This window comes from Opisthocomus hoazin, chromosome 6 (assembly GCF_030867145.1).
Source record: "Opisthocomus hoazin isolate bOpiHoa1 chromosome 6, bOpiHoa1.hap1, whole genome shotgun sequence".
In the NCBI taxonomy this organism is placed as follows: domain Eukaryota; kingdom Metazoa; phylum Chordata; class Aves; order Opisthocomiformes; family Opisthocomidae; genus Opisthocomus; species Opisthocomus hoazin.
The window spans coordinates 40,095,681-40,118,690 of record NC_134419.1 but is presented as its reverse complement, the minus strand read 5'-3'; the positions used below and the strand labels follow the sequence as shown (position 1 = coordinate 40,118,690).

Sequence of the window (23,010 nt, the reverse complement as noted above, 5' to 3'; positions counted from 1 at the left end):
TTGTTAGTTACGTATTAAAATAAGGCTTCTTCAGAGACAGGAGAGGCGGTGTCTGCCCATCCTCTCCTGGCCTAGCTTTGGCTGCAGTTTCACTATCCATCGTCCAGTCCCCGTTACCCGTTCAACACTTCCTCATTACTGGCATGTACCAAAAATAGCTTTTTGCCATAGCATAGGTGAAGGTCACTGGGACGCAGAACCCTGTTGATTTGCTCGTAGCAGGAGTACGCATGAGCCAGGCTTAACCGACACTCTGCTTTAGATGACGAGTGAAGTGGTGGGGATTTTTTTAGTCTCATATAAAGAGATGGATGTGCTAATATGCTTTAATTATTAAATGCTGAGCTGCTTCGCTTGCAAGGAAGTTTGCTTGAGAGGAAAGAAACAAGAACCAAAGCTCGTGAGAGTCTTGGCCAAGCCTGGAAAGCTGCTGACAGCTGTATCACCAGTGGATGCTCACACCAAAGCACTGCACAGCGGAGTGTCTTTTAAATCGAATTCCATCTGTTGCTCCTCTCTGAAATGATTAATTTTAATCCAACCCAGGAATTTAAACTGTATTTCCAAGTTTAGTATCGGAAAACACTTAAAGTCTGAAGTAAGACTTAGGCTGCAGAACACTGATGTAAGCGAAATCCCGAAGCTTTTTTTGGTATGGCAAACTTGGTGTCTGTTAGTGTTTGTGTACATGCTGTGTACGAGCGAACGGCTTGCGGCTTCCGACTCGGCTCTGCCAGCCCCGGCTGTCGCTGTTTGAGGGGTGGCAGAAGTCAGGGTTTGCTGTTGGCGTGGGCTGTCCTGTAGTACAGTCGTTACCTGTCACAGCGTTGCTGAGACGTGCGAGGGGACGCGATTCTGGCTGCGGGGCGCAAAGCTTCTGTTGCATTTGTTGCTGGGGATGGATCCCTGTGGCTTTCGGCACACCGAATGCGCCACACAGAGCTGTTCTTCGCCAAGCTTTTGAAAACATCCGCACAGTTATGCTGCCTGCGGCGCAGTCGCCTTCGGGCTGGATTTACACGTGTTCGGCAGCGTTCACACTTTGGCTTCTGTCATTGCTCAGCCGTTTGGGTAGAACCCGCTCCTTTACCAGCAGACACTTCAGAATCAGTTCCAAGATGATTTCTCCTTTCCATCGCTGCCTATGAGTGCTAACTAAATAACTACTAGTGTTACCTAATTTAAGAAATTAAATAGGGAGGCACAGTCAGATTCTGCCAAGGTCCTTCAGCTGTCAGAGCAGTGTGACTTAACCTGAGCCCTTGCCGGTTTTTCAGCGTTCCGATGGAAAGCCGTTGAAGGGGGTGCGTGGGGTCAGGTGTACAATGCAGTACATCACAGCCCCGGGCTTTCTGCGTCACCCAGCTAGCGCAGCTGTTAGGTTTAGGTATTCCCAGAAACTTGCTGTGTGCTGGACATTGGGCTGGGACACACAGTTCTATCATGTGGGAGCATGGCAGAGGGGCAGTGGCTTTGTCTGGGTCAAAAGGACTCAGGCTGAGGGGCCAATAGACAAGATACATCTTTTATTATACAATAAAGAAGATTATGTGCTGTAAATTAAGGCGGTTGTAAGTGCAACAAGCTTATTGGATCATCAGGAAGGCGTATTTGATTATACAAAGGTTTAAAATTATTCTTGTACACACGAGGATCGTCAGTGTCTGCGTGAAGCATGTTACATGTCCTTCAGTTTGTTTTAAAAAAACAGATAATCCTCTTCTACTGACCAACAATTGCCAGCAGCAAACGCCGGTAGTCACCGCTTGTGTCACTTGCTATCATTGCAGCCAGAGTCTTCTGATACATCTGCGCGAACATCTCTTTAATTTGCACAAGGTCAATCTACGCAAGGGGGGGGAAAAAAAGGCACAGAACTGAAACACTGTGTGTGATCTGAGCTCCTGGGCCATCACCCCACATCTCTTCCTCGGGGCCCAGAGAACACGTGCGCAGCGCCTGAACCCTGCGCGTCGCACAAGCAAGCTGGTCCCTCCGAGGACAGCAGAGCAGCTCCCGGAGCAGAGTCCAGCCATGGTTTCTGGCTTTGTCAGGATGGTCTTGACTCTTAACCTGAGCCCTGGAGCGTGAGGTGCTCCTCTGCTACACGGACAGGCAACCGCAGTGAAGGAGGAAGGCAAGCAGTATTGCCGTCTAGCCAGAGATAATTAAACTACTCTATAAAAGCTGGCTCTAGAACAAATTTACACGTTCAGCTAAACCCAAACCCCCTAAAAGCTCCATCGCAGTGCATGACCTCTACAGCTGTGGAAGCAGGACGGAGCGAAAAGCTGGGCAGGGCGGATCGCTGGGCGTCTACAGAGGAGAAAGTGCCTTACCTCGCTGCGAGTGACTATAATTCTGATGAGGGTGGAATCATCTGTGCCAGCTCCCTTCATGGAATAATAAAGTCTTTCTGCAAAAAAGGCTGGGCGATTTAACGCACACTGCACTGCAATAAAGTAGATTTTTTAGGATTAGTTCCGGTATCGCGTGCTGTATAGTGGCACCTGGCAGGATCGGTTGGGGATTTTTGCTGCAGACAGCTCAAGGAAGGTATCGATGCAGAGCAGTTACTGCGGGCTACGGGAGCTGTTCTATGGAGCTAGGCTTCTTTCCAAGCTGACCCAATGAGTTACTCCTCCACACAAGAATTTATGGTTGTTAGGAGTTAGCTTCTCTGGAAGTGCTTTCAAAGCGGGCTGAAACCTTAATTCTCAGATAGGTAATGTAAAAACAGTTCTTCTCCTCGGCTAGCTGCTGCTGGGATAGCAGGTATTTTACTGGTGTTGCATGGCTAGAATCTCACTAAGGAAAGGACAGCTGTAACAAGTTCTCCCTCTAGTAGTTACGGAATGGATCTTGTTTAAGTTAGGTTGTCCGCTCTCGGAGACGAGCCTTTATTCTCCTACCTGATTCTCAGAGCTCAATTTTTTCCCATAAAACTCTTGAGCAGAATATAATCAGGGAAGTCTTTGCCTATCCACTGTGGCTACAGAAATGCTGTCCTTTTGGACAGCGTTGGCAAGGCTGGTGTCTGCAGATTTACTAGTAAATGATACCCATTCTCACTGCGCTAAATCTGAACGGCTTTACTCTTAACAGGTCAGCAGGAAAAAGTGAATTCACACGAGGTCTTCTCTTTTGCTGAAGGTTTCCTTAGCAAACGCTGCGCTTTCTGGGGCAGGTGGTGGTGGGAAGGGAATGGTGCCTGAAGTGGGTTCATGCTGTTCTGAGACCGTGTGTGGGGTGCTTAGCTCTCTCTGCGTAGCGCCAACGCAGCCGGAGTCGCGGCTCCATTACACTGGCACCGGGCTGTGGAAAATGCAGCTACGAGCACTAACCGGGGCCCTAACCTTGTTTCTGTGCAGCTGCCTGCCTGCCCAGGGAAGTGGCACGTAGTTTCTGTGTAGCCTTTCCTTGTTTCAGACTGACTTCTTCATGGTGGATGCTTATTTTCTCCAATCAAGTGTAAAGTGAATTTTACTAATTGGAGTTACTTTTGTGCTAGCAGAGTCTCAGAGTGTGTGTTCATCTGCCAGAGCTGAACTGGATTCTTCTTCAATTACGTTAACAAGGTTTAATTCCTAAGGGATAAGGGGAGGGAAGAACATATCACTTACAAATAGTCTTCAAACCACGTTCCACGTTTCCAGAAAATTCTCGGTCAATGCTGCTTAACAAGTCACGATTAGCAATCTACAAAGAAATGAGATTAATACGTGGATAATGAAATGCAGTAACAACTGGAACGTTAATGTAAAACGCACTGACCAAGCTCATTTGAAATCAGTGAAGAACACCTACCCTGGAGTACGCCTCAACCATTGCTTTCAGCTGGGGGAAACTTCTGGTTGCCAGAACCATATTAAAGCAGGACTCATCAGTCCCAAGTTTTCCTTCACCTGCTTGGTACAGACGCTGAGCATCTTCTTGGGCTTTCTGATAATCCACGGTTTGATTCTCATCCCGATTACCCTAAAAGCAAAGACAACAGATGTCACGTGAAATTACACAGAGCCAGGCTTTAACTGCTTGTGTCTTCAAAGCTCGAAGCAGAAAGGGCAATACCAGTTTGAAATGCATTACACTGCTTTAAAACTGCTCTTTAATACTTCTCATAGGCAGCAAATACAAAAGAGGGCCGGAACCCTATCGGCCGGGCGTGCTTTAAACTACAGATACACTGACTCAGATAATTTCCCCCCAACACACCATCTCATAGGTCTAATTAAGTGAGTACTGTACTTAATTCTCTGTTTTACTTAATAATGTAAGCTTTCTCTTGATCTGTTTCTTTTCCAGGCTTCAAGTTGCAAAGAATCTTCCCAAACAAACAAATGAATATGCACACCTGAAATATCTCAGGTCTTCTACTTTGTTTAGAATGTCTCCAGAAAGCACTTACTATAGTTGTAATGTGTCAGTAGGACTTACATGACATTTTATGTGCTTTGGTGTGGTGTGTTTTTGTTTTTTTGCTGCCCAGTGCATGGATGGATACTGCGAAATATACTGGCTGAGTAGGCTGCATACGTGCTCTCAAATACTGTTGTATCTACAGTGGGTAATACAGTATTTAAATAGTGTGCTTGTCAATTATTGTAAAGTACTGGATTTATCAGAATAAAAATTAGCAGCATGAGCTTCTCCAGGTTTGCTTTCTCGTGGACTTTGACTTTTTAATCTGAGTACGTTGTGCACAGCTGAACTCTCATGCAGGTGGAGGCACATGAGATAGAGAAGCATTACAGAGATTCTAACGGCAGAGGGAGATTGGTCAGGGGAGTGCGGGAGGCTGCATTAGTTAGTACACGTTTGTTCCTGAACGTGGTTAACTGCAAGTTACTGTTCTTCAACGCAGAAAGAGCCCTATGAGATGATCTGGGGTAAGCAAGCCCCAGCGCTCTTCTGAGTTCAGCAGCAGCACCTCCCGAATTCTGGTGGTGCATGGGGTGTAAGCTGGGAGGTTAAGTTTTGCCCTGTGGTGCCTCTTTGCGTGTCGTAGGGATTCTCATAGCTATCCTACATACCATAAAGGTTATCCTGTCAGGTTCACTCAGATTGTTTTGTTAGCACATGCCAAAAATAAAAAGCGTCTTGCTTTAACAGCAGTGTGGAGCACTGCTTTGCAGTAGCACTTGATCACATCTGCACACCAAAGTGTTTACACATAAATTCTGAGATGAATAGAGGGTGCTAAATTAGGTCACACGATTCGTCATGGATTTGTGGAGAGAGGAAGTATCTCTTCCTTGAGCAGGGACTGAAGTGTCATGTTTTGTCTTTAGGGAATAAATTAATGGCCCAGGGCTAATTTCTTAAAAGCCTGGCTCTTGCTAAGCACACACAGGGAATTTATTTATGGAGCCATTATGACTACATGCATCGAAGTCAGACTGTACACCGTTACCTTACCAAAAAAAAATAAAATTAAAGCTCACTTGGCACATAGATACAAGTAATCGTTCAAAGTGTCCTGAAGTGTCTGCTCGGATGTCTTGTTCGAGGTCCCTTCCGAATTCTGATTTATAGCAGTTCACTATTTCTCGTATTTGCTGGTTTGTCCTTGTGCAGAGGATCTCGATCAGCACTCTCTCCTGAGTGCCCGCTCCCTGTAGGCAGAGGAGAAGAGGCCATGACTACAAAGCACGACCTGCTCTCTTTTCTTCAAGTGTGAAATTAAGCAGTCACTGTTATTTCAAAAACTTAATACAGTCGACACTGTAAGAACAGTATCCTTGCAGTGTGAGAGCACCAAGTCTTCTGTAGACTCAAAATGGAATGAAGATTCCTCAAATATTCAATTCTGCACCAGTTCACAAAATCCACCCCAAAACTACACCCACAACAGTGGATCGGCCCAAGTTAACTGGAAAATGGCTTAGGAAGGAAATTCTTTGGCCACCTTCATCTGGAAACGTACTGGAGGAAGGTAGCGCCTTATGATAATCATTAAAGCCACAGATACACACGTAAATTCTGTGTTGGTCAGCACGCAAGTGTGTTCCCTGTTCCAAAGGTGGCTGCTTCCGCAATGTGGAGCACCAGCAGGAACCTCTTCTAGATGCTTCCCTCTCCCCAGAATAAAAATTAACTGGGTGTTCTGTGTACAGTGAGGTCTGACTGCATGGTCGTCTCTATTCAGGCAAGGATCAGGTAGGAGTGGAGGCTACGTGAGGCTTCTAGGTGATGTTATTTTAGAAATGTTTAAAACGGTCAAGAGTGGCTACGGCCTCCACTAAAGCCAGACCTCCATTTAAGCTCCACGTTCTTCAGGAGGTCTGCACTCACACCTGGGTTAAGTTACTCGTGTCCAGTATCAGCCACCTGCTAGCTGCTGCAGCTCAGACAAGGAAGAAATTCTGGTAAACCGCATGTACCAGTTTACCTGAGTTAGAAGTTTAAACCAACTGGCTCACCTAATCTCTACTGCAGGTTTAAAAACAGATACACGCATCACCTGACCTTAAGAAAGTATTTTCTTCTTTGTTGTCCTTTTGGAAAAAAACTGGGATAATCCAAAAATACCTTTCAATAACAGCGGATCGTTCCTAGTAAGGAGAATTACGTGCCTTCAGTTTCAACAGGGGTTACAGCTTTAACGGCACCCTGGCCCTTTCTAGGATCTAGCAAAAATTCCGCCCAAGTGGCAGAGAACAAAGTCCTGTCCTGCAGCGTTTCTGCTGGATGGGCCGCTGCTCGAACTGGCTCATCCTGCAGAAACTGGCTCGAACTGGGGGGGGTGCAGCAGCAAGGAATTTTAGGCCCCCCCCCAGTCCCCAAACTTGTTTGCCACTACAGGATTTTTCGACAATGCGGGGACCAGGTATTCTTTTTTCTTAGATAAGCATTTTAAGACTGTTTTAAACTATTTTGTTCACAGGAAAACCATACCTTCATTGCATGACGTAAACTCCAGGCATCGTAGTAGGTGCTAGGCATGAAGAGTGCTAGAATCAGTTCTTCCACATTTCCACTTAACTCAGACTTCAGATCTTTAATTAAATCCTGTCCAATTATAAACACAGAAAGGGCTTTGGAGAGCATTAGCCATGTAGATTATATACTGAAAAAAAGATCAGACTAGAACTTTTGTGACTGATTTCTACCTTTGTGCTGGTTTTCCTGTAAAGCTCTGCTTTATTTCTTACAGAGAACTTCCCTTTGTCCAAAACTTTGACAGCTCAGCTCTTCTCCATTATCTCCTCACTAAGTAGGACCTAATCAGGTCCTGAAAAGTGTCACAACTATAAAATTCATGACAGAGGGAAGAAATTAAATCATCTCAGCCTTTTATTGACTAACCAATCCTCGATGAGTTTCTCAGTTTGTTTCTTATGAAAAAAACAGATTTCTGTGCTGGTTTGTGTGCATAAAAGTGGTTTCAGACACCAATACAAGGACAGTTTAAGCTTAGTTATTTTCTAGCTGTCAAGCATTACAAAAGCAGAGAAGCTTCTTGTTTGGTCAGGGACAGAGCCAGCTCCCAACCTTCCCCCACCCCTGCTTCTGCCAGGTATCAGGACAACACCATGTTGAATACCAGATGTACCCCGGTGCACAAGGAATGTAACCAAAAGAACTTTAATTTGGGCATTTTAAAAATGCCCAAACCACTCCCCAGGACTAAAGTGCAGTCAGGCAGTTAAAGCAGCAGCTGAAAGTCTGGTTTTGTGTACCGATTCAAAGGACTAGTGAGCGTACCTTGCCATACATAGTCTTGAAAGCAGCCTTGATTTCTTGCCTTTGATCGTTGGAGCGGTTAGCAACGACACTGATGATAGCCTGCTCATCAGTTCCTTGGAAACAGAAGGGCAATTTCATGTCAGAACTCATAATAATCCCTCCGAGACTACGCATTTTATAATCTTGCATTTGGGCACAGTTACGTAATAGATGACTACCATCTAAGTCTACCAAATTTTCTATGTAACTTCGTCTACTAAATTGCCCAAGTTGTTTTGAAAGTGTGACTTTCTGAAGAGTTTGGGGAGAAAAGCTGGTTAAATAAAAATTGAAGAAAAGGACATAATGGCATTAAGATGTTAGCTCAATACAAATTTAAGCTTCTGTTGCTTACTTACCAAACCCCTTCATAGCTTTACGTAGAATTTCTGCGTCCCTTCCAGCATCAAAGTTTGGAGCAGCTTGAATTGTGCCCTGGGTACAGTGAACCGCTGCTGCAGGCTGAAAATGAGAGGCACGTGTAACTAGCTGTCCTGCACAAGATAAATTCCCGTTAAAATCACGACTTTGGAATCGGTACTTCAGAAGGAGTTGTCCGATAGTTTCCCATTTTTTCTCTTAACACAGAACTGGGGTGACGCTGAGTTGCATTGAACAGGTTTGGCCCACCAATGCCAAAGCGACGCTTTCACCCAGCTGTATGGATGAAGATCTACTTGATGAGCGAGTGTACGCAGATACGGGGTTATGGTTTTGTTCAGGTTGTACTCTGAGTGTAGCTGGGAACTCTTGACGCAGAATGCGTTGTAAATTGTTGGAAACCAGTTGTAAAAACATCAGAACTGCAGAAACCGCATAAGGTTGATTAGAGAAGGATACAGCACGTACCGGACCAGGCATTGGGGATGGTCCTTGTCCACCAGCGTACCCGACTGAAAACAAATTAAAGAACAAGATAAAAGGAATTAATTAGGTCTCCTCTTATTCTGTAAATGCTATCTAATCTGAAAATAAAGCCATTTACAGACCTAACCCTGCACAAAACCTGCTTCCTATGTAACAATACCTAACGTGATCAGTAACTGAACTCTCCGTGCCCTCGGGAATGATGGGAGGAAGCCATCACAGCCGCATGCTGGTACATACGCTAGCAAGGCGATTCTGAAAATGCTAAATTTTCTGCTACTGTGGGAACTGGGAGGATCTCTCCTTATTAAATATTGCCATCTTTGGCAAAAGCCAAGACAGCCCATGCAAATGAAGAGTGCATGTCCGGCGCTCTCTTTTGAAGTCATATTATACACTTTAAAATGTGTAGGACATAAAATTAAGAATTCATTCATGCAAAAAGAGTTGAAGAAATTTATTTTGTGATCAAAAGCACTGTGAATACAAAAGCTACATTTTTTTGTACTGGAATTTTATTTTTATCCATCATACATGTGTACAACTGTTAACATTTTAACAGCAGCTTTGTTATTATTAGAATTAACAAAGCAATCATGAAAAAAAAGGGTTTGTTGCTCTGAATTTCTTGCAACCACAACTGACGCATTCCAGGACAAAAATCAGCTTGATGATAACTGACCACTCAAAGCACTGAAAACACTGCACCGTTTTTTAAGCAGTTGTGTGCATTCTCTTTTCCACTTCCCCCACTATGCCAGGGATCCCCATAAACACACAGAGCTGAAAATGCATCTGTTTGTTTGAGCTCAGCAAACCAGCTGGATACTCATTGAACGTGGACTCTGGCTTTCACAGTTCTCATCAGTACTTGCAGTCTGAAGAAGGATAAGCACCTAAACCACTGCATCATCACCGTTAATGAGCGGCAGCCATCCGCTTTGGCTGTAGCGCCTATAGAGATGCTTCTTGTCAGCCCTTCAGTGGTCTCGTCAAGAAAGGTGGTAGGAGGTGTACAGGACACAAACCTCAGCAGCCAAAAGTAACAAAGGTGAGGGCCTAATCTGTTACTGCCTAGCCTGGGATCTCCTGCTTTAACCTTGGATGCATAAAAGTTTCTTACATGTGACGTACCTGGAATTTGTGCTGGTCCACCTCCAGTGTAGCTTTGGGCAGGAGGCTGCGGATAGCCACCAAAGCCAGGGCTGGCTGCAGGCACACCAAAGCCAGGGCCTGCAGGAGCGAGGAGAAGAAGAAAGGTGTTAGCCCACTTAACGTTTGGCACTTCTGACACAACAAAACCATCAAGGCCCTGCCATCAGCATGCAGGTATTTACACGAGACAGCAGTCATCTGGCTGCCTGCATGCTGCTGCCTCCATCGATCGCTGAACAAAGCTGCTTTTCTTTACTGCTTCTGCCAAGCATGGGGAAGGGTTACACCAGCAATCACTCCCGAGGGGTACTCTAACCAAGGATCTTACCTCCAGGATAAGGCGGCATTCCTCCAGCCTGGGGAGCGCCTGGGTAGCCCCCCGGGGCAGGGTACCCACCCGGGGCAGGATATCCCGCTGCCCCTGGATACCCTGTGCTCGGGGGTGCTGCAGGATAGGTCCCTCCTCCTGCCGGAGGGTATTCTCCAGGAACGGCCGGATAGGAGTACTGACCGGCGGGCGGATAGACGGACTCTTGTCCTGTTGGCTGAAACACAGAAATGGGTGTCTGTATGCCTGCTAACAGGACATTAGAGTGAAAACGCTCAAGCCACCAAAACGTCCGTGTGTGTAACAACGCGCACTTGAAGCGGCAGCAGCAGAACGCCTAAAGCCAGGCTGGGGGCCTCCTGGTTGGGTTTTCTGATGCGTCTCCCATGTTGGCACAGAATCAGAGAGTGCTGCAGGGTGGAAGGCACCTCTGGATGGCCTCTGATCCCATCCACCTTCACAGCCAGGCCAGCTGCGGAGTTAGATGAGGTCATGCAAGGCCTTCTCAAGCTTTCGGTATCTCCAAGGAACGGTGAATCCACAGCCTCTCTGGGGCCCTGTTCCAGTCTTTGACTACTCTCATGGTGAAAAATGTTTTCCTCAAGCCAAATCACAATTACAGCCTGTGGTTGCTGCCTGCTCTAAGAGGTAAGCTCAGCTAGGCTTGCTCTCTATGAATCACTAGAAGCTCACCTCCTGTTTTTATAGACCTTTTAAGAGCTTCGTTTCTTTGAAACTTCTGCCTCTCTTGCACAAACAGTATGTTCAAATGTTACATGGCAAGAACTTACAAGAGGTGGGGCTTTTTTTCCGTTTCCTGTAGAATCCAGGTTATAAAGCCTGGACATTCAATGACTAAATCTGGACCACGGAGTCAGACTGAACACCTATTACAGGTTTTAAATAGAGTTAACTCAAACATCTATATGCCTTTGTTTTGCTATATGCATGACTTACCAGTCATACCACAAAGGTTGCTGTCAGCATTAATGCACGTTGGAAAGATTTACTTGAATGACCAGGATCTCTAAGGGAAAACCCTGTAAGTTAGGAGTCATATACTTGATCTTAAAAATCAGGTATTTAAAATCAGCTTTGTAACAAAGCATAATGTACGGACTCATTACTCACTTGCTGGGAATCCCCTTTACCAACCAGCTTTAGAAATATGGGTCACACATGACATAGAGTACACACTCATTCTTGAGCCTAGAAAACAGAAATCAACTGCAAAGCAGTAAAGCCTAGCTCAAGTGTTCTCCTTGGGTTTGGCTGCCCCAAGATTTCTGCCCCAGATCACTGTGCCCAGGCTATATAATATTCTCTTCCCCAGTGGTACAGTCTAACCGTTCTCTGCCAGACTCAGCACAAAGATTTTAATGACATTTAGGTTCACAAATCTGAACAGGGATCCTCCAAAGTCCTGCTCGGATAACTGTCACCACTGCAGAAGAAAATAATTTCACATTGATTTTTTGCACTAGTTATCACTTTGGGCATCATCAATGAGACTAGGAAGCCTAGAAGTGTTGATATCAAATCTAAAGGGTCTTTTAAACTGATCCGTTGCACGTGGCTATATTTTAGATGCCAGCTAAGAAAAAAGTATTTTCAGATGTAGTTAAAAATAAATGACAACTACAATCATGAGGTTCAGCAGAACCTTGAGGGGGGAAAAGAAATCCTGGAGTTGAGGAAGTCTGGTTTCTAACATGTTTGTCTTTAGTTTGACTGACTTCAGTGTTTCAGAGGACAGAAGGGTAAATTGTAAAGCAAAATAATCTGATAATTCATTGCATGTATTTATATGCATGCATTTTTATATATATTGCATGTATTTATAGCTTTTCAGTAGCTCGGTGGGATCCAGGCTAAGCTCCATGCTTCAGTCTAGCTCTGTACTACATAACACACAGACCACACACACAGTTGCCTCCAGCTTTGAAAAACGATGCAGGCATATCAAAAAAGACTGCAGTATCAGCCACATCTGATACATTCCAGCCTTCCTTTAAGTTTCATTGGAATTTTTAGTCCATTCAGTCATGAACTGAAGGTGGAGCAAAGTCCTCCAGCTGAAGGATAGGGGGTCAAAGTTAAGATACGGTGTCTTGAGTAGATACGGGTACTTGAGTAAAGCATTCCAAGCTCTTCCTGAGGGTAATGGCCACTGAAGTTTGTTCAGCATCTCTGTAATACAGGTACGCGAAATATGTGGTAGAGACTGGTTCAGAGATTGCCTGTGACCCTGTACATAAAGGCCCTCATATTTATGTAAGAGCTACTGATACTTAAAAAAAAAATATTTGCTGGGATAGTTAGCTATATAAAAAAGCCCCAAACTCAAAAGACAAGGATAAACTAAAACAAGACCAAACAATCAAAAACCTTTCTGGAAAAACAGGCAACATTAAAAAAAAAAAAAAAATCTTAAACTTCTTAGCATTCTTATAAGACAAACATAAAGTCATCCTCAGGGATATACAGACATAAACAGAGACCACAATCTCTAGAGAATACTGTATATGAACTGACAGCTGCTATTTACGCACACAGAGCATAATAAGAAGGGGTATTCACAGAATATAAATATATTAGGAATGCAATACATCCACAAGCCATACTTACAGGATAACCAGGGAAAGCAGGGTAGCCACCAGAAGGGGGATAACCTGGGTATGACATTCTGGGAAAAAAAAAAACACAGATATTTTCTCTATCAGGGCACTACCTATGAGTTTCTGTTAGTTATCTGCTTGCTCATTACCTGTTAAATCACTTGAACAATACGTTTAGTAGGTTTAGATTTGCTCAGGAGTACTTGTCAGCTATTAAACCCACAAAACTTTTCCTTTTTTTCATACACATGACCATAGCAAACAGGATTCGGAAAGGAAGCCTCTTCAACATGGCAATTAACTACCACTCTTCTTCAGTGTCAGATAGACACTGACGCATGGTAAGCGGCTGAAACCTCCAAAAAGAACTCTGAAATACAGGACACGCTTAGAGGTGCCAGCAGTAGGGGGCCGAGCCCCTTGCCAGAACAGAAGCAGAGGGGTCAGGCTAAAACAGGGCCCCAGTTCTGCACCACACCAAGCACCTGTCTCCCACCACCCTGCGCTCCCGCACTGGCAGGGGTCGCTCCCGTGAGCAGAGCAGTACCCTGTCTATCCCGTGTAAAATGATAATTTGATAGAAACACGGGTAATCCCCCAGCATGACTTCATTTGCATAGCAGATTTCTGTCTCCTGCCAATAACTGTTTATTTCAGTCCCATTTTTAACCAAGGGGCTTTGGGAATAGGAACGGAATGGGACAGAGATCATCCCGCATGTTGCCAACCAGCTGGACAGGGAGTTTCGAGGCCATCAGACAGGTTATGAAACATTTAATGGCAGGAAAAAAAAAAGTCATGTTAATGCTAACCAGCCAGATTCCCTGATCAGGGCCTGGGAGCTACCCACTGCATGTTTCTAAGACAGTATGCACCTTCGCTGCACAAACCAAAGGGCATGGGAAATACAAAAATGAATGCAATACAGCGAATGATTATTCACATTTCTAGGTATTCACTGGTCAAAACAAACGGATTTGGAAGCAGAATTCTTACTGCGTTGGACCATTAAGGCAATAAGTGGTCATAGAATTAAACATCTGAGACTTGATGTGGAAAACATTTAAACTTCGAGTAGGTTAGTTCAAGTGAGAGCCAAAACCAACTTGCGCAGAAGCACAGATACGGATTCTCACACCAATAAACTTGGATCATTGCTTCCAAATAAATAAAGGGGAAAGAACTACATGAGGTGTATTTGTAAATCTGTGCTTTAATCATAAACACTGCTAAGGGCTATTTATTTCCCTAAGAAGAAACACCTTAAACCAGCACCTGTGCAGTATTTATTACTGACAGCTGCTTGAATGGACTTTAAATTTGGCTTTCAACAGCACATTTCTTTTGGTGTTTCTGACTTGAACACTAATTCTAACTCCTTTCAGGAACAAGATGCCCAGCAACGCTTCCTTCTGATTTCCATTTCACTCTTACAGGAGAATACTGTGTCAGCAAAACTGAATATTAAAAAGGAAAGAAACAAACAAAAACTTCTTTGGCTTTTCAGCTTCATGTAATTCAACTGAAGTTACACCGTTAACAAGACAGGAGTGTAAAGCCTGTAAAACTTGCTGAGGTGCCCTGTACCATTTCCACTGTACAACTTAGAATGTTTTTCACGATGCAAAATGAGCAGCTGGTGATGGTAACTCAGCTGTTTCACCAGCTGTAAAAAGTTTAATTTGTACAATAAATGGGACCCAACAGTCTTCTAACCGTATTAAAATAGATCAAATTTTAGACTTATTGGTAAGATACTTCATCTAGAATGAATTTCAGTTTTCAGCTATGTCTCTGGTTTACCAGCAAACACATTCTGGCAAAAGGCTTTTTAAGGCACAAGTTTCCAACATCGCGTTTTCAAGCAAACAAGCCGTCAAGGCTATGTCGTATTTTTGATTAGCAAATTAACCACCCGTGTGAACCTGTGACTTACGGCACACCCGTAAATTGTGTAACGCTTTCCTTCCTTTTGTTGTATCACTTCCTTTTCTAGGATACAGTTTGCAACGTGGGTTCTTTTTGGGCCAGGTACTGGGAATTGGGGAATTTCAATTAATCATTCCCCCTCTTAGCAGGACCCCGACTCCTATTTACAATTCTTCTGAATTACAGAAGGGAAAAAAAAAAAAAAAAGATTTCTTTGCATTTGCTTTATCTAGCTGGGGTTTTTTTTATATGAAAAAAAGAAAATTTACAGTAATAACAGGATCAAATAAGGACCGCTGCTTCAATCACTTCAGGCTTTTTCTAACTGGATGGACATGATGCTAAATGGGGATTTCAGACTTGCCTCGGACACCCGTCACCAGAGTCTCTTCAAAACCATGGCCGGACAGCGATATTTACTGAAGCGGCTCCCAGTACGCAGCTGCCTTCCAGGAGATAAATTCAGTCACTTACACAACGTGAAGTAAGTGCTGTGTAAACACTGGCCTCGCCACCCTAGCACCCGGCCTCCCTCCTCTCCAGCGCAGAGCCTCCGACATCGCTACTTTTATACCCAAAACCGTCAGATTTTGCCCGTCAGGTTTGAATTTCCACCCCGTTTGGCCCTGGCTCTCGGCGGGCTGGCATGGAAACCTGAGGGGGAAGTCTCCTATTTTTTTTCGGGAAAACCGGAGCAGCCTTCCCCCCCCCCCGCCTCCTCCGCCACAGCCCGGGCCCGGCCCCGCAACGGAGGAGGAAGCACCACCCGGGCCCAGGCCGGTCGGCCCGCCCCCCCTCCGCACCACACCCGTCCCCGCAGCCGTTAAAGGACTCCGGCGGAGCCTCCGCCCCACCCGGAGCCGGTCCAGCCGCCGCCCTCCTCCTCCTCCTCCTCCTCCTCCTCCTCCTCCTCCTCCTCCTCCTCCTCCTCCTCCTCCTCCTCCTCCTCCTCCTCCTCCTCCTCCTCCTCCTCCTCCTCCTCCTCCTTCTTCCCCCCCCCCCCGCCGTGTCGGGGCGGTCACCCATCGCCATGGCTTCTCCCCGCTCCGCCAGCCCGGCGAGGCGCGGCCGCGGGCGGCGGCAGGTACGGCTCTGTTCCCTTCTCCTCAGGTGACCGACCGGGAGGGCAGGGCGGGGCGGGCCGGCGCCTCCCTCGGCCGTGCACCTGCCGAGTCCGGCCAGCGGTCCGCAGCTCCGGGAACCCTGCCCCAGGCAGCGGCTGGGATCGCCGCGGGCCCCCGGTGGGGCCGAGCCCCTCGGCGGCGGCGTGAGGAGAGCGGCAGCGGGACCTGAGGCGCGCGTCACACCCCCCCCCCCCCCCCCCGCGTTCCTCACCTGAGGGGAAACCCGCGGAGCCGCCGGCCTCTTCTCCCGCAGCCGCACCGCAAAATGGAGGCTGTGGGGCCGGGCGGCTCCCGCCCCGCCCCCGAGCCCGCCCCGGGCCGGCCCACGGGCCCCGCTCCCCGCGGGCAGGGCAGGGCGGGCGCCTATGACCCCGGGACCCCTGTGCGACCCGCGGCGCTGAGGGGAGGCTGCGCCCGGAGCTCCTTCGGGGAGGGCGGGAGGTAAGCGCGGAGACCCGCCGAGCAGCGTGAGGGGACGCGTCGGGTGGGCCCCGGGCGATGGCAGCCCGCGGGGGTCCCGCTTCGCCGCCCACCTGGGGAAGGGGGGGAGAAGTCTGCAGGTGGAGGCCAGCCCCGGTTGCGCGTTGGCCCCGAGTCGGTGGGGAGGTGAAGGTCGCCGCTCAGGAGTTGGCCCGGTGGTCTGGGCTACCAGCACAGCGCGTAGGGCGCAGAAGGCGTCAGGGAGCCAGAAGAGTTGCTCCTTTTTTATGTGGTTGCTCGACATCGGGGTCTGCATCCCGAGAGGGCGTGAAGGTGAGATTGACCTGGCTACCGCATGCCTTTCTCTAGAAAGAAACCGTAATTACAGTCATTTGTATGCTGTTGTGGGAAGTGTGCTTGGCGTTTTGTTTCTGGCTGTTGTAATGTTTATTTATATGATGCTTAGACACTAGGCACACGTCATCCCTCCTTTACCTGGTGGCTAATTATTCGTAAGAGATTTGGACCAGCAAGGTACAATTTAGGAAGGAGCCACCTATGATACGATGCACTTGTTGCTTGAGATCATTCAAAATAACCCCCTATATTAATGATAAGCACATTAGCAGTTCAGAGACCATTAAAATGCCAATAACTTTTTCCTGTGACCTGGTGCAGCACTTGAGCTCTAGATGAAGCAGCAGCCTCTGCTCTGTTTGTCTGTGAGACAGCAGTGAGTGCAGGCAGCAGAAAATAGGTGGGTAATAATTTACGGTGCTTGTCTTCTTAAAATGAAAAGCACCTGAAGCCACGTAAAGAATCTAATAATTGACCCATCTTCAGCAGCATTGGGCTTGTTCTCTCTTGCTTGCCCAGAAGGCATCAGGAGCAGCTGTAACAGTTTAATCCTCACGGCATTCTTCAGCTGACACTCCCAGTGCATGTCTGCTCTTATTTCAGCTCTGTGAAGCACATTTCCTTCACGACAGGTATATATTTAAATCCCCGTTTCCATGGGAACCGAGTACATCTATAAACCACACCGTTCTTCATCTCTTCCATTTAGTGGACTGTTTGGATTTGAGCTGTTCAGGAAAGGAACAATCTGTTTTCACAAACACGTGGGAAAAGAATAAGAGAAAACATTTCAATAAAACAACATATGTCTGAAGAATCTATGTTAAGTGCATTGCATGCTCGTATGTTAACAAGAACATCTGGAATGACTTTTTTAAGCCATGGAGTGGAACTATTGTGGTCATCTAATTTCACTCCCTATATTTAAGGAAATCCCTTGGCTTGTTACTATGGCTAGAGCCAGCACGTTCAGGAAAGCTTCTGAAACCCCATGCAGAGTCAAGGCAGCTTCTCACCCTTAAACTTAACTTCAGTGAAGTGGGGAGACAGACTCTTTCTACTCTCTTGTACTATCCTTGCATCTTCTGTTAAGATGTGATCCTGGGCAGAATTCTGGTCTGGAGAGACTTGGCTCTCAACTACATCGTCGTGCTAACTAAGCACTATCAATAGAGCCAAAAAACCCCTTTTTTCCTCCCAGAGTAATTTATTGTTGGTGACATAGGTCGCTGAAGCATTGCTGCTTCTCTGTGCTATGTATCCAGGTTGGAACATTATTTCCCACTTAAGTAAAATAAAGCATTACTTTTGATGTTTTACTTCAGCCAATACAGTTAAATTAAAAAACCTTTACCTTCCCATAGTTTGCTGTAAACAACAAGATCTGGTTCAGCTTTGAACCGTAGGTCAAAGTATACTAAACCAGCAGGATCCTGCAGTGATCCAAGTCTAAATTATGTACTAAAAATTCTTTCCCTGTTACGCTACCTTGTGACTGCAGTAATTAAAATGCAGATCGTCAAAGTGAGCTGTGGAGTTAACCTTCCCTGTGAACAGGGAGCAGAGCAGGTTCAGTTTGCTTCAGGAAGAGCGGCGGCGTTTGGTTAGCTGCTGGAGCGAAAGTCGCTCCCAGTGAGTCATGGTGGGGCTCCGCCTGCTGTGGTCGAGACATGGAGACTTTACACAAACCTTACAACGGGGTTGCCACCCGGGTCTCCAGTCCTGTTGTGTGGAACCACGCTAAAAACAGAAGCTTCACCCTTCCTCAAAGCACAGGAGAACAGCATGTTGTTCGGCTAGGCTACTTAAAAGAGCAGCATGTGCGACATTTTTCACCATCAACTTTTTAATCCTTAGGATTAAAACCGTGCATTTCAGATTAGTTGGTAATAGATGGCATATGTCCGCAGGTTCACAAAATCACACACCAAAACACTGCTTCCTCTTCGCAGCAGACTGCTTCTGCCAGGCAACTTAAATGACTGAGCTAACAAGGCAAACTTAGTGACCTTCATTCCTGTATACAGAATAATCAGCAAATGAAATTGTAATTCTGGCAGCAAGGATTTTTTAACTGTCAAATTGCAGACAGCAAAATAAAAATTCCGTTATTCTCAACAATACAGAACAATTAGTCTTACCTCCGCTTTCCAAGGCTTACATCCAAACGCATGGTTTAGCAACGATCGATCCCTGGACATACTAGGTCAGTCTGACACAACGTACATTCTAAATGAGTTTGGTATAAACCACTGGGGCGTCCACAGAAGGCTTGGCAACAACCCACAATTAGTTAAACTACAGAAGACAGGAATTAGCATGAGCAAGGATAAACAACTTGTAAGAAAGAACAAAGGCTATGTTGAAAAGGGAATTTGTGGAATTCTGTTAAATTCGTTCGGGATAATTTGCAAGTTTTTTCTTAACTGAGTAGGGCACAAAAAGTTAGGAATAAGCTAATGATACCTGCAGACAAAACTGTGAGGTGTCACCAATACGGAGAATAATCCAAACCAGAAGAAATGTGTGGATCTTGATTTTTTTAAATTAAAAACGTCAATAATGCCAGGTCATGCGTTCGAATTAATAATTTTCTGGCAGATTGGAGTTCAGCTGCAAATGACAGCAGGGGCAAGAGATCGGGGTGCTCAATCACACTACAAGACAGATGCCAAGAGGCAAACAAGGAATTTTAAACAGGAAAGTATTAATGTATTCTTACATTCATTGATCTGTATGCTGATACGGGCATGATCTTTACCAACTCAAGATCAAGAAAGGCTGAAATTAAGTTTAAAGTGGGCAGCGAAGTGATCGAAGCATAGACAGTGTGTCAGAAGAAAGGAGATAAAGCTTAATACATTTAGTAAAATGAAGGCTACAGTATGATGACTGCCTGTAACAGATTATGTATAAATACCAGGGAGAGCATGAAATAAGAACTTTAATAAGGACAAAGGAGTTATGCTGAGGTATATTTAAAATAGAATTTAAGATATGGTTGGTCAAGACAGGGAAGAACTGAATTTGTGGTTCGGGAAACCCTTCTAAGGTAAAGTTAGTTAACACAGGGAACCAGAGAAGATGGCAACAACGAAGTGTCTGTTAAATGCACCAAATTAGCAGCACGAGCTACTTCCCCTACCCAGAGAAATACATAGTACTAACCCTTTTCTTCAGTCACATGAATTTAGAATGTCAAATTGCAATTGCTTTTTAGCTTAACCAGCAACCTGTCTGTGACACAGTACAGTCTGCAAGGACTCCCTTTAGATCTTATTCTAATCCTAGTCACCACCAGAACTGTTCTGTTGCAGCATCGATCCAAAGTACCTGCTAGCAGCCAGAGGAAACCTGACTTTTGCCTACTGCCAATCCACTAAGATCTCTTGAAGAATTATCCGCAAGCCTTGCAGCACAACAGAGCACAGGGAGCCTAATTACTGTCAGGTATCTCCAGTTTCTGTTGTAGTGCACCACCACCTTTCTACTGCTGAGACTGTCATCAGGTAAGAAATACCGGAGCAGTACCAGCTCCCTCTGGCAAAAAAAGATTTTCCTGCAAGTATTGATTTTGATAAGTAACACAGAGTACTTTCATGTGCTTGTGGGTTTTAGGTGCACTTGCTCAAAGATGCAAACAAGCAGAGTCTTACTAAGCTAGGAAGATGTCAGAACAAAGCATAATGTCTGCATGCTAATTAAACTGCTAATTAAAGGTTGTGAGAGGTCACCATGCTCACTGAAAAAAGCAGAAGGCTTCATTGCCTCTTGGTACTGCCAAGAGATGCTTCCTCCGTTCCTTTGTTGAGGCTGACTGGGATTATGTGTCTGAGAAGGGTCCAAGGCAGCAAGGTGGACTGATTTTATACATTCTTCCAACTTCTCTGAGTACGCAGTATTCTGTGTACTTAGAACAAGAGACTCAATTGTTAATGATAAACTATGTTCTGAATATTGCTGTTTATATCGAGGAAAACAAGTTTTCAAGGAGAATGTCACGCTGAGGTAAAAACCCAAGATCAGCTCAACTAAGCCGGGATACAAAAAAAACTTACCATCATTTGAGCAATTAAATACTTGAGTGCTAGGAGCTGGTAACAAAGTCGTCTAAGCAAGGTATTTTAAAGCCTAATATTTACCAGGAAAACATGCGCATTGCCAGCAATAAACATGTAATGCAGTAATGTCCAGTGAAGTTGTACTCATTCAGAGAAGCCATCTAGGAAAAGAAAAAGGCTGAACGTGTCACAGAGAACAGAAAACTTATATTAGTGAGAGCACTAATATGACTAAATATAATAGATGGTGTATATAGAAGCATACCCAGAGAACTCTCAGTCTTGACTATTTAAAGCTAGACTTTGTTGAAGTTCTTTGGAGCAATGCATCCTAAACAAAAAAAGGAAAGTCCCCTAATAAATCCAAGAAGTCTGTGGTTAACAAATCAATAGCAAGTTAAATCTTGAAATCCTTGGTAATGATTCTTGACTCCCAAGCTTTTCCTACCAGATTTTCTATTGAACTTGAAGTTTTTAGATAGAGTTCCATAAAGTGGAACAATTTGAATAAAATGCCTTCTGGAATTCCTGTCTAGATTTTCAGACTCCAGAGGAGGAATGCCTCCTAGGTAATAATGCAGCCCAGGCTTTACAGTTAAGCCAAATGATGCACTGCATTTGTATTTATTTCCAGAGTCAAAAGTGTGGTTCACAGTGTGCCTTTCACCCAGGAAAAAGGGATGGAATGGATGTGATCAGATATGGAGTTTTTAAAAGGACAAGTCTTTTTTTCCTACTCCAATTCCAAGCATTTCTCACTGTGCTTTCTGGCACACAACCAGACCTATGGCTTGTGGCCTCTTCTGACACCTCTGCTTCGCAGTGAATCTTTCTACCTGGGAAGACGTAACCTCAGTCCCTTATGACCTATCATCTTTAGTCTCCAGGGACTAGCAAGGACTGGCAAATTCCACAATACCTTTTTCTGTATCAACGATCACAAATTCATCTTTCTTCTCAGAACTTTGCATTTTGTGCACAGCAGCTTACAAAATAGCATAGCTATTCAAGTTGTAGAGCATTTGAAATCTTTCTTCTTACATTTTGTCAATTTTCCTAACAGGGAATGGCAAAAGTTTACTGCAGGAGAGATCAGGGAAAAAATATTATGCTTTCCCTCCCCCCTGCAACTTTTTTGCAGTAATTGAGGGACTTACCCAGCTTTGCTGCTTGCTCTTTTCCTCCGCCTATTTCAAGGCTTACTTTAAAAAACACCTCAACCTGAAAATTTGTGAAATAGTTAAATGTCCAAAGTTATAAAGTTTCAAGGGGACAAGGGGAAACAAACACTTTTATTCAGGCTAACAAAAAACAAGAGCTGAGTTTTACACTTATCTAATGCTCATGAATAACATTTTGAAAGAAATGAGAATCTTTGCTGTACCTTCAGTTTTCACGTACCTTGTCTTTGCAATTAGAACTTAAGATTTAGCACTGAGTCATGGGGGGAATTCTCCAGATCAGAGAAACCAGTACAGGATCTACAGATTTGTAAACGGAGTCCCATTCTTGGATTTACCCGGCAAATTAGCACAAAAAATTATTTTGGGGAACACTGGCTTTGCAGGCTTCTTTAACTTTTCGTTCACCAAAACAGATGTGAGGCATCAGAAAGTCATTAGTAATTAGGTGGGAACAGTTACGTTGCAGAAGAGGGACACTTTTACTCTGTTAGGCAAAACCTCCTCAGTACAGCTGAAGAGACTTCTACAGGTAAAATTGTTAGCCGAGACTGTAAAAAGTTACAGCTCAGATTGGTATTGGCTTCCTTTCAGCTAGAACTCACTTAGCATGAAATAGGTTTTGGGGAGAAAATGGGAAGTTTCTGTTCACGTAATTTTAGCAGCAGTACTGGGTCATGAAACAGAACATTCCTATTTGATGACAGAACTCTTTTAAACTCAAAGCTTCATGAAGTGTAGTTTTGCTGTGCTGTTCCTTTGCAAAGATGGAAACTCCAGTAGTCACCCTTGTTCAGCCACAAATGCTTTTCAGGCCGTTTTACCATGAACCCCGTTGCTAGTTTAACTCTCTGAGCCCCCACTTTGAGAGGCTAATGCTGCTGACCTTGATTTCCTTCCCCAGATGATCAGATTTGCACAGAACGACACCATGCTGTGAACAGAATTCACTGTCACGTACTCGGTCAGTACCCTGCCGAAGAAGGGCACGTACACAGCAGCACTAATGAATCGGTGACTATGCTGCAGTCCTCCACGGAAACGCCTCTTACGTGCAACACAAGAAGCCACACTTTTAGCGTGCTTTAACAGTTGGGAAAGAAACCTGCAAAGAAGTCTGCAGAATTGGGAGCCGACTTGCATCCACTCTAGTTTTCTTTCCTTGATGCGGTGTTATCCCCCTGTTTCTTTTAAAAGTGGATTCATTTACAATAAATGAAAACAGTTTTTTCTGGACAGAAG

General features: G+C 45.0%; 2 protein-coding genes and 1 long non-coding RNA gene across 6 annotated transcripts in view; 2 read left to right on the top strand and 1 right to left on the bottom strand.

Moving 5' to 3' along the window:
• PPP3CB (protein phosphatase 3 catalytic subunit beta) overlaps positions 1 to 4,645 on the top strand; it is a 49,222-nt gene extending 44,577 nt beyond the window's left edge. Inside the window, exon 16 of the transcript XR_012764234.1 lies at positions 4,306 to 4,645. The gene's annotated coding sequence lies outside the window, so the exon portion shown is untranslated. The remainder of the gene's footprint in view (positions 1 to 4,305) is intronic.
• Positions 1,512 to 16,062, bottom strand: ANXA7 (annexin A7). 3 transcript variants are annotated; one of them, XM_075422846.1, is made up of 14 exons: positions 15,961 to 16,046; positions 14,990 to 15,071; positions 12,707 to 12,764; positions 10,079 to 10,295; positions 9,730 to 9,828; positions 8,578 to 8,621; positions 8,088 to 8,190; positions 7,708 to 7,802; positions 6,898 to 7,011; positions 5,445 to 5,615; positions 3,808 to 3,978; positions 3,624 to 3,699; positions 2,340 to 2,452; positions 1,512 to 1,845 (listed from the first exon to the last, which is right to left on the bottom strand). In XM_075422846.1, the coding sequence occupies exons 3-14, from the start codon at positions 12,761 to 12,763 to the stop codon at positions 1,723 to 1,725; spliced, it is 1,383 nt and encodes a 460-aa protein (XP_075278961.1). In that variant the 5' UTR covers position 12,764; positions 14,990 to 15,071; positions 15,961 to 16,046; the 3' UTR covers positions 1,512 to 1,722. The 3 variants fall into 3 exon arrangements, with proteins under 3 accessions (XP_075278961.1, XP_075278963.1, XP_075278960.1); XM_075422848.1 differs by having other exon boundaries at positions 14,990 to 15,067; positions 15,961 to 16,038; XM_075422845.1 differs by lacking the exon at positions 14,990 to 15,071 and having other exon boundaries at positions 15,961 to 16,062.
• On the top strand, positions 15,608 to 23,004 carry LOC142361607 (uncharacterized). 2 transcript variants are annotated; one of them, XR_012764235.1, is made up of 3 exons: positions 15,608 to 15,709; positions 19,844 to 20,035; positions 22,673 to 23,004. It is a non-coding gene; the product is annotated as an uncharacterized LOC142361607 (long non-coding RNA). The 2 variants fall into 2 exon arrangements; XR_012764236.1 differs by lacking the exon at positions 15,608 to 15,709 and adding an exon at positions 16,057 to 16,190.
• The last annotated feature ends 6 nt before the right edge of the window (positions 23,005 to 23,010 follow it).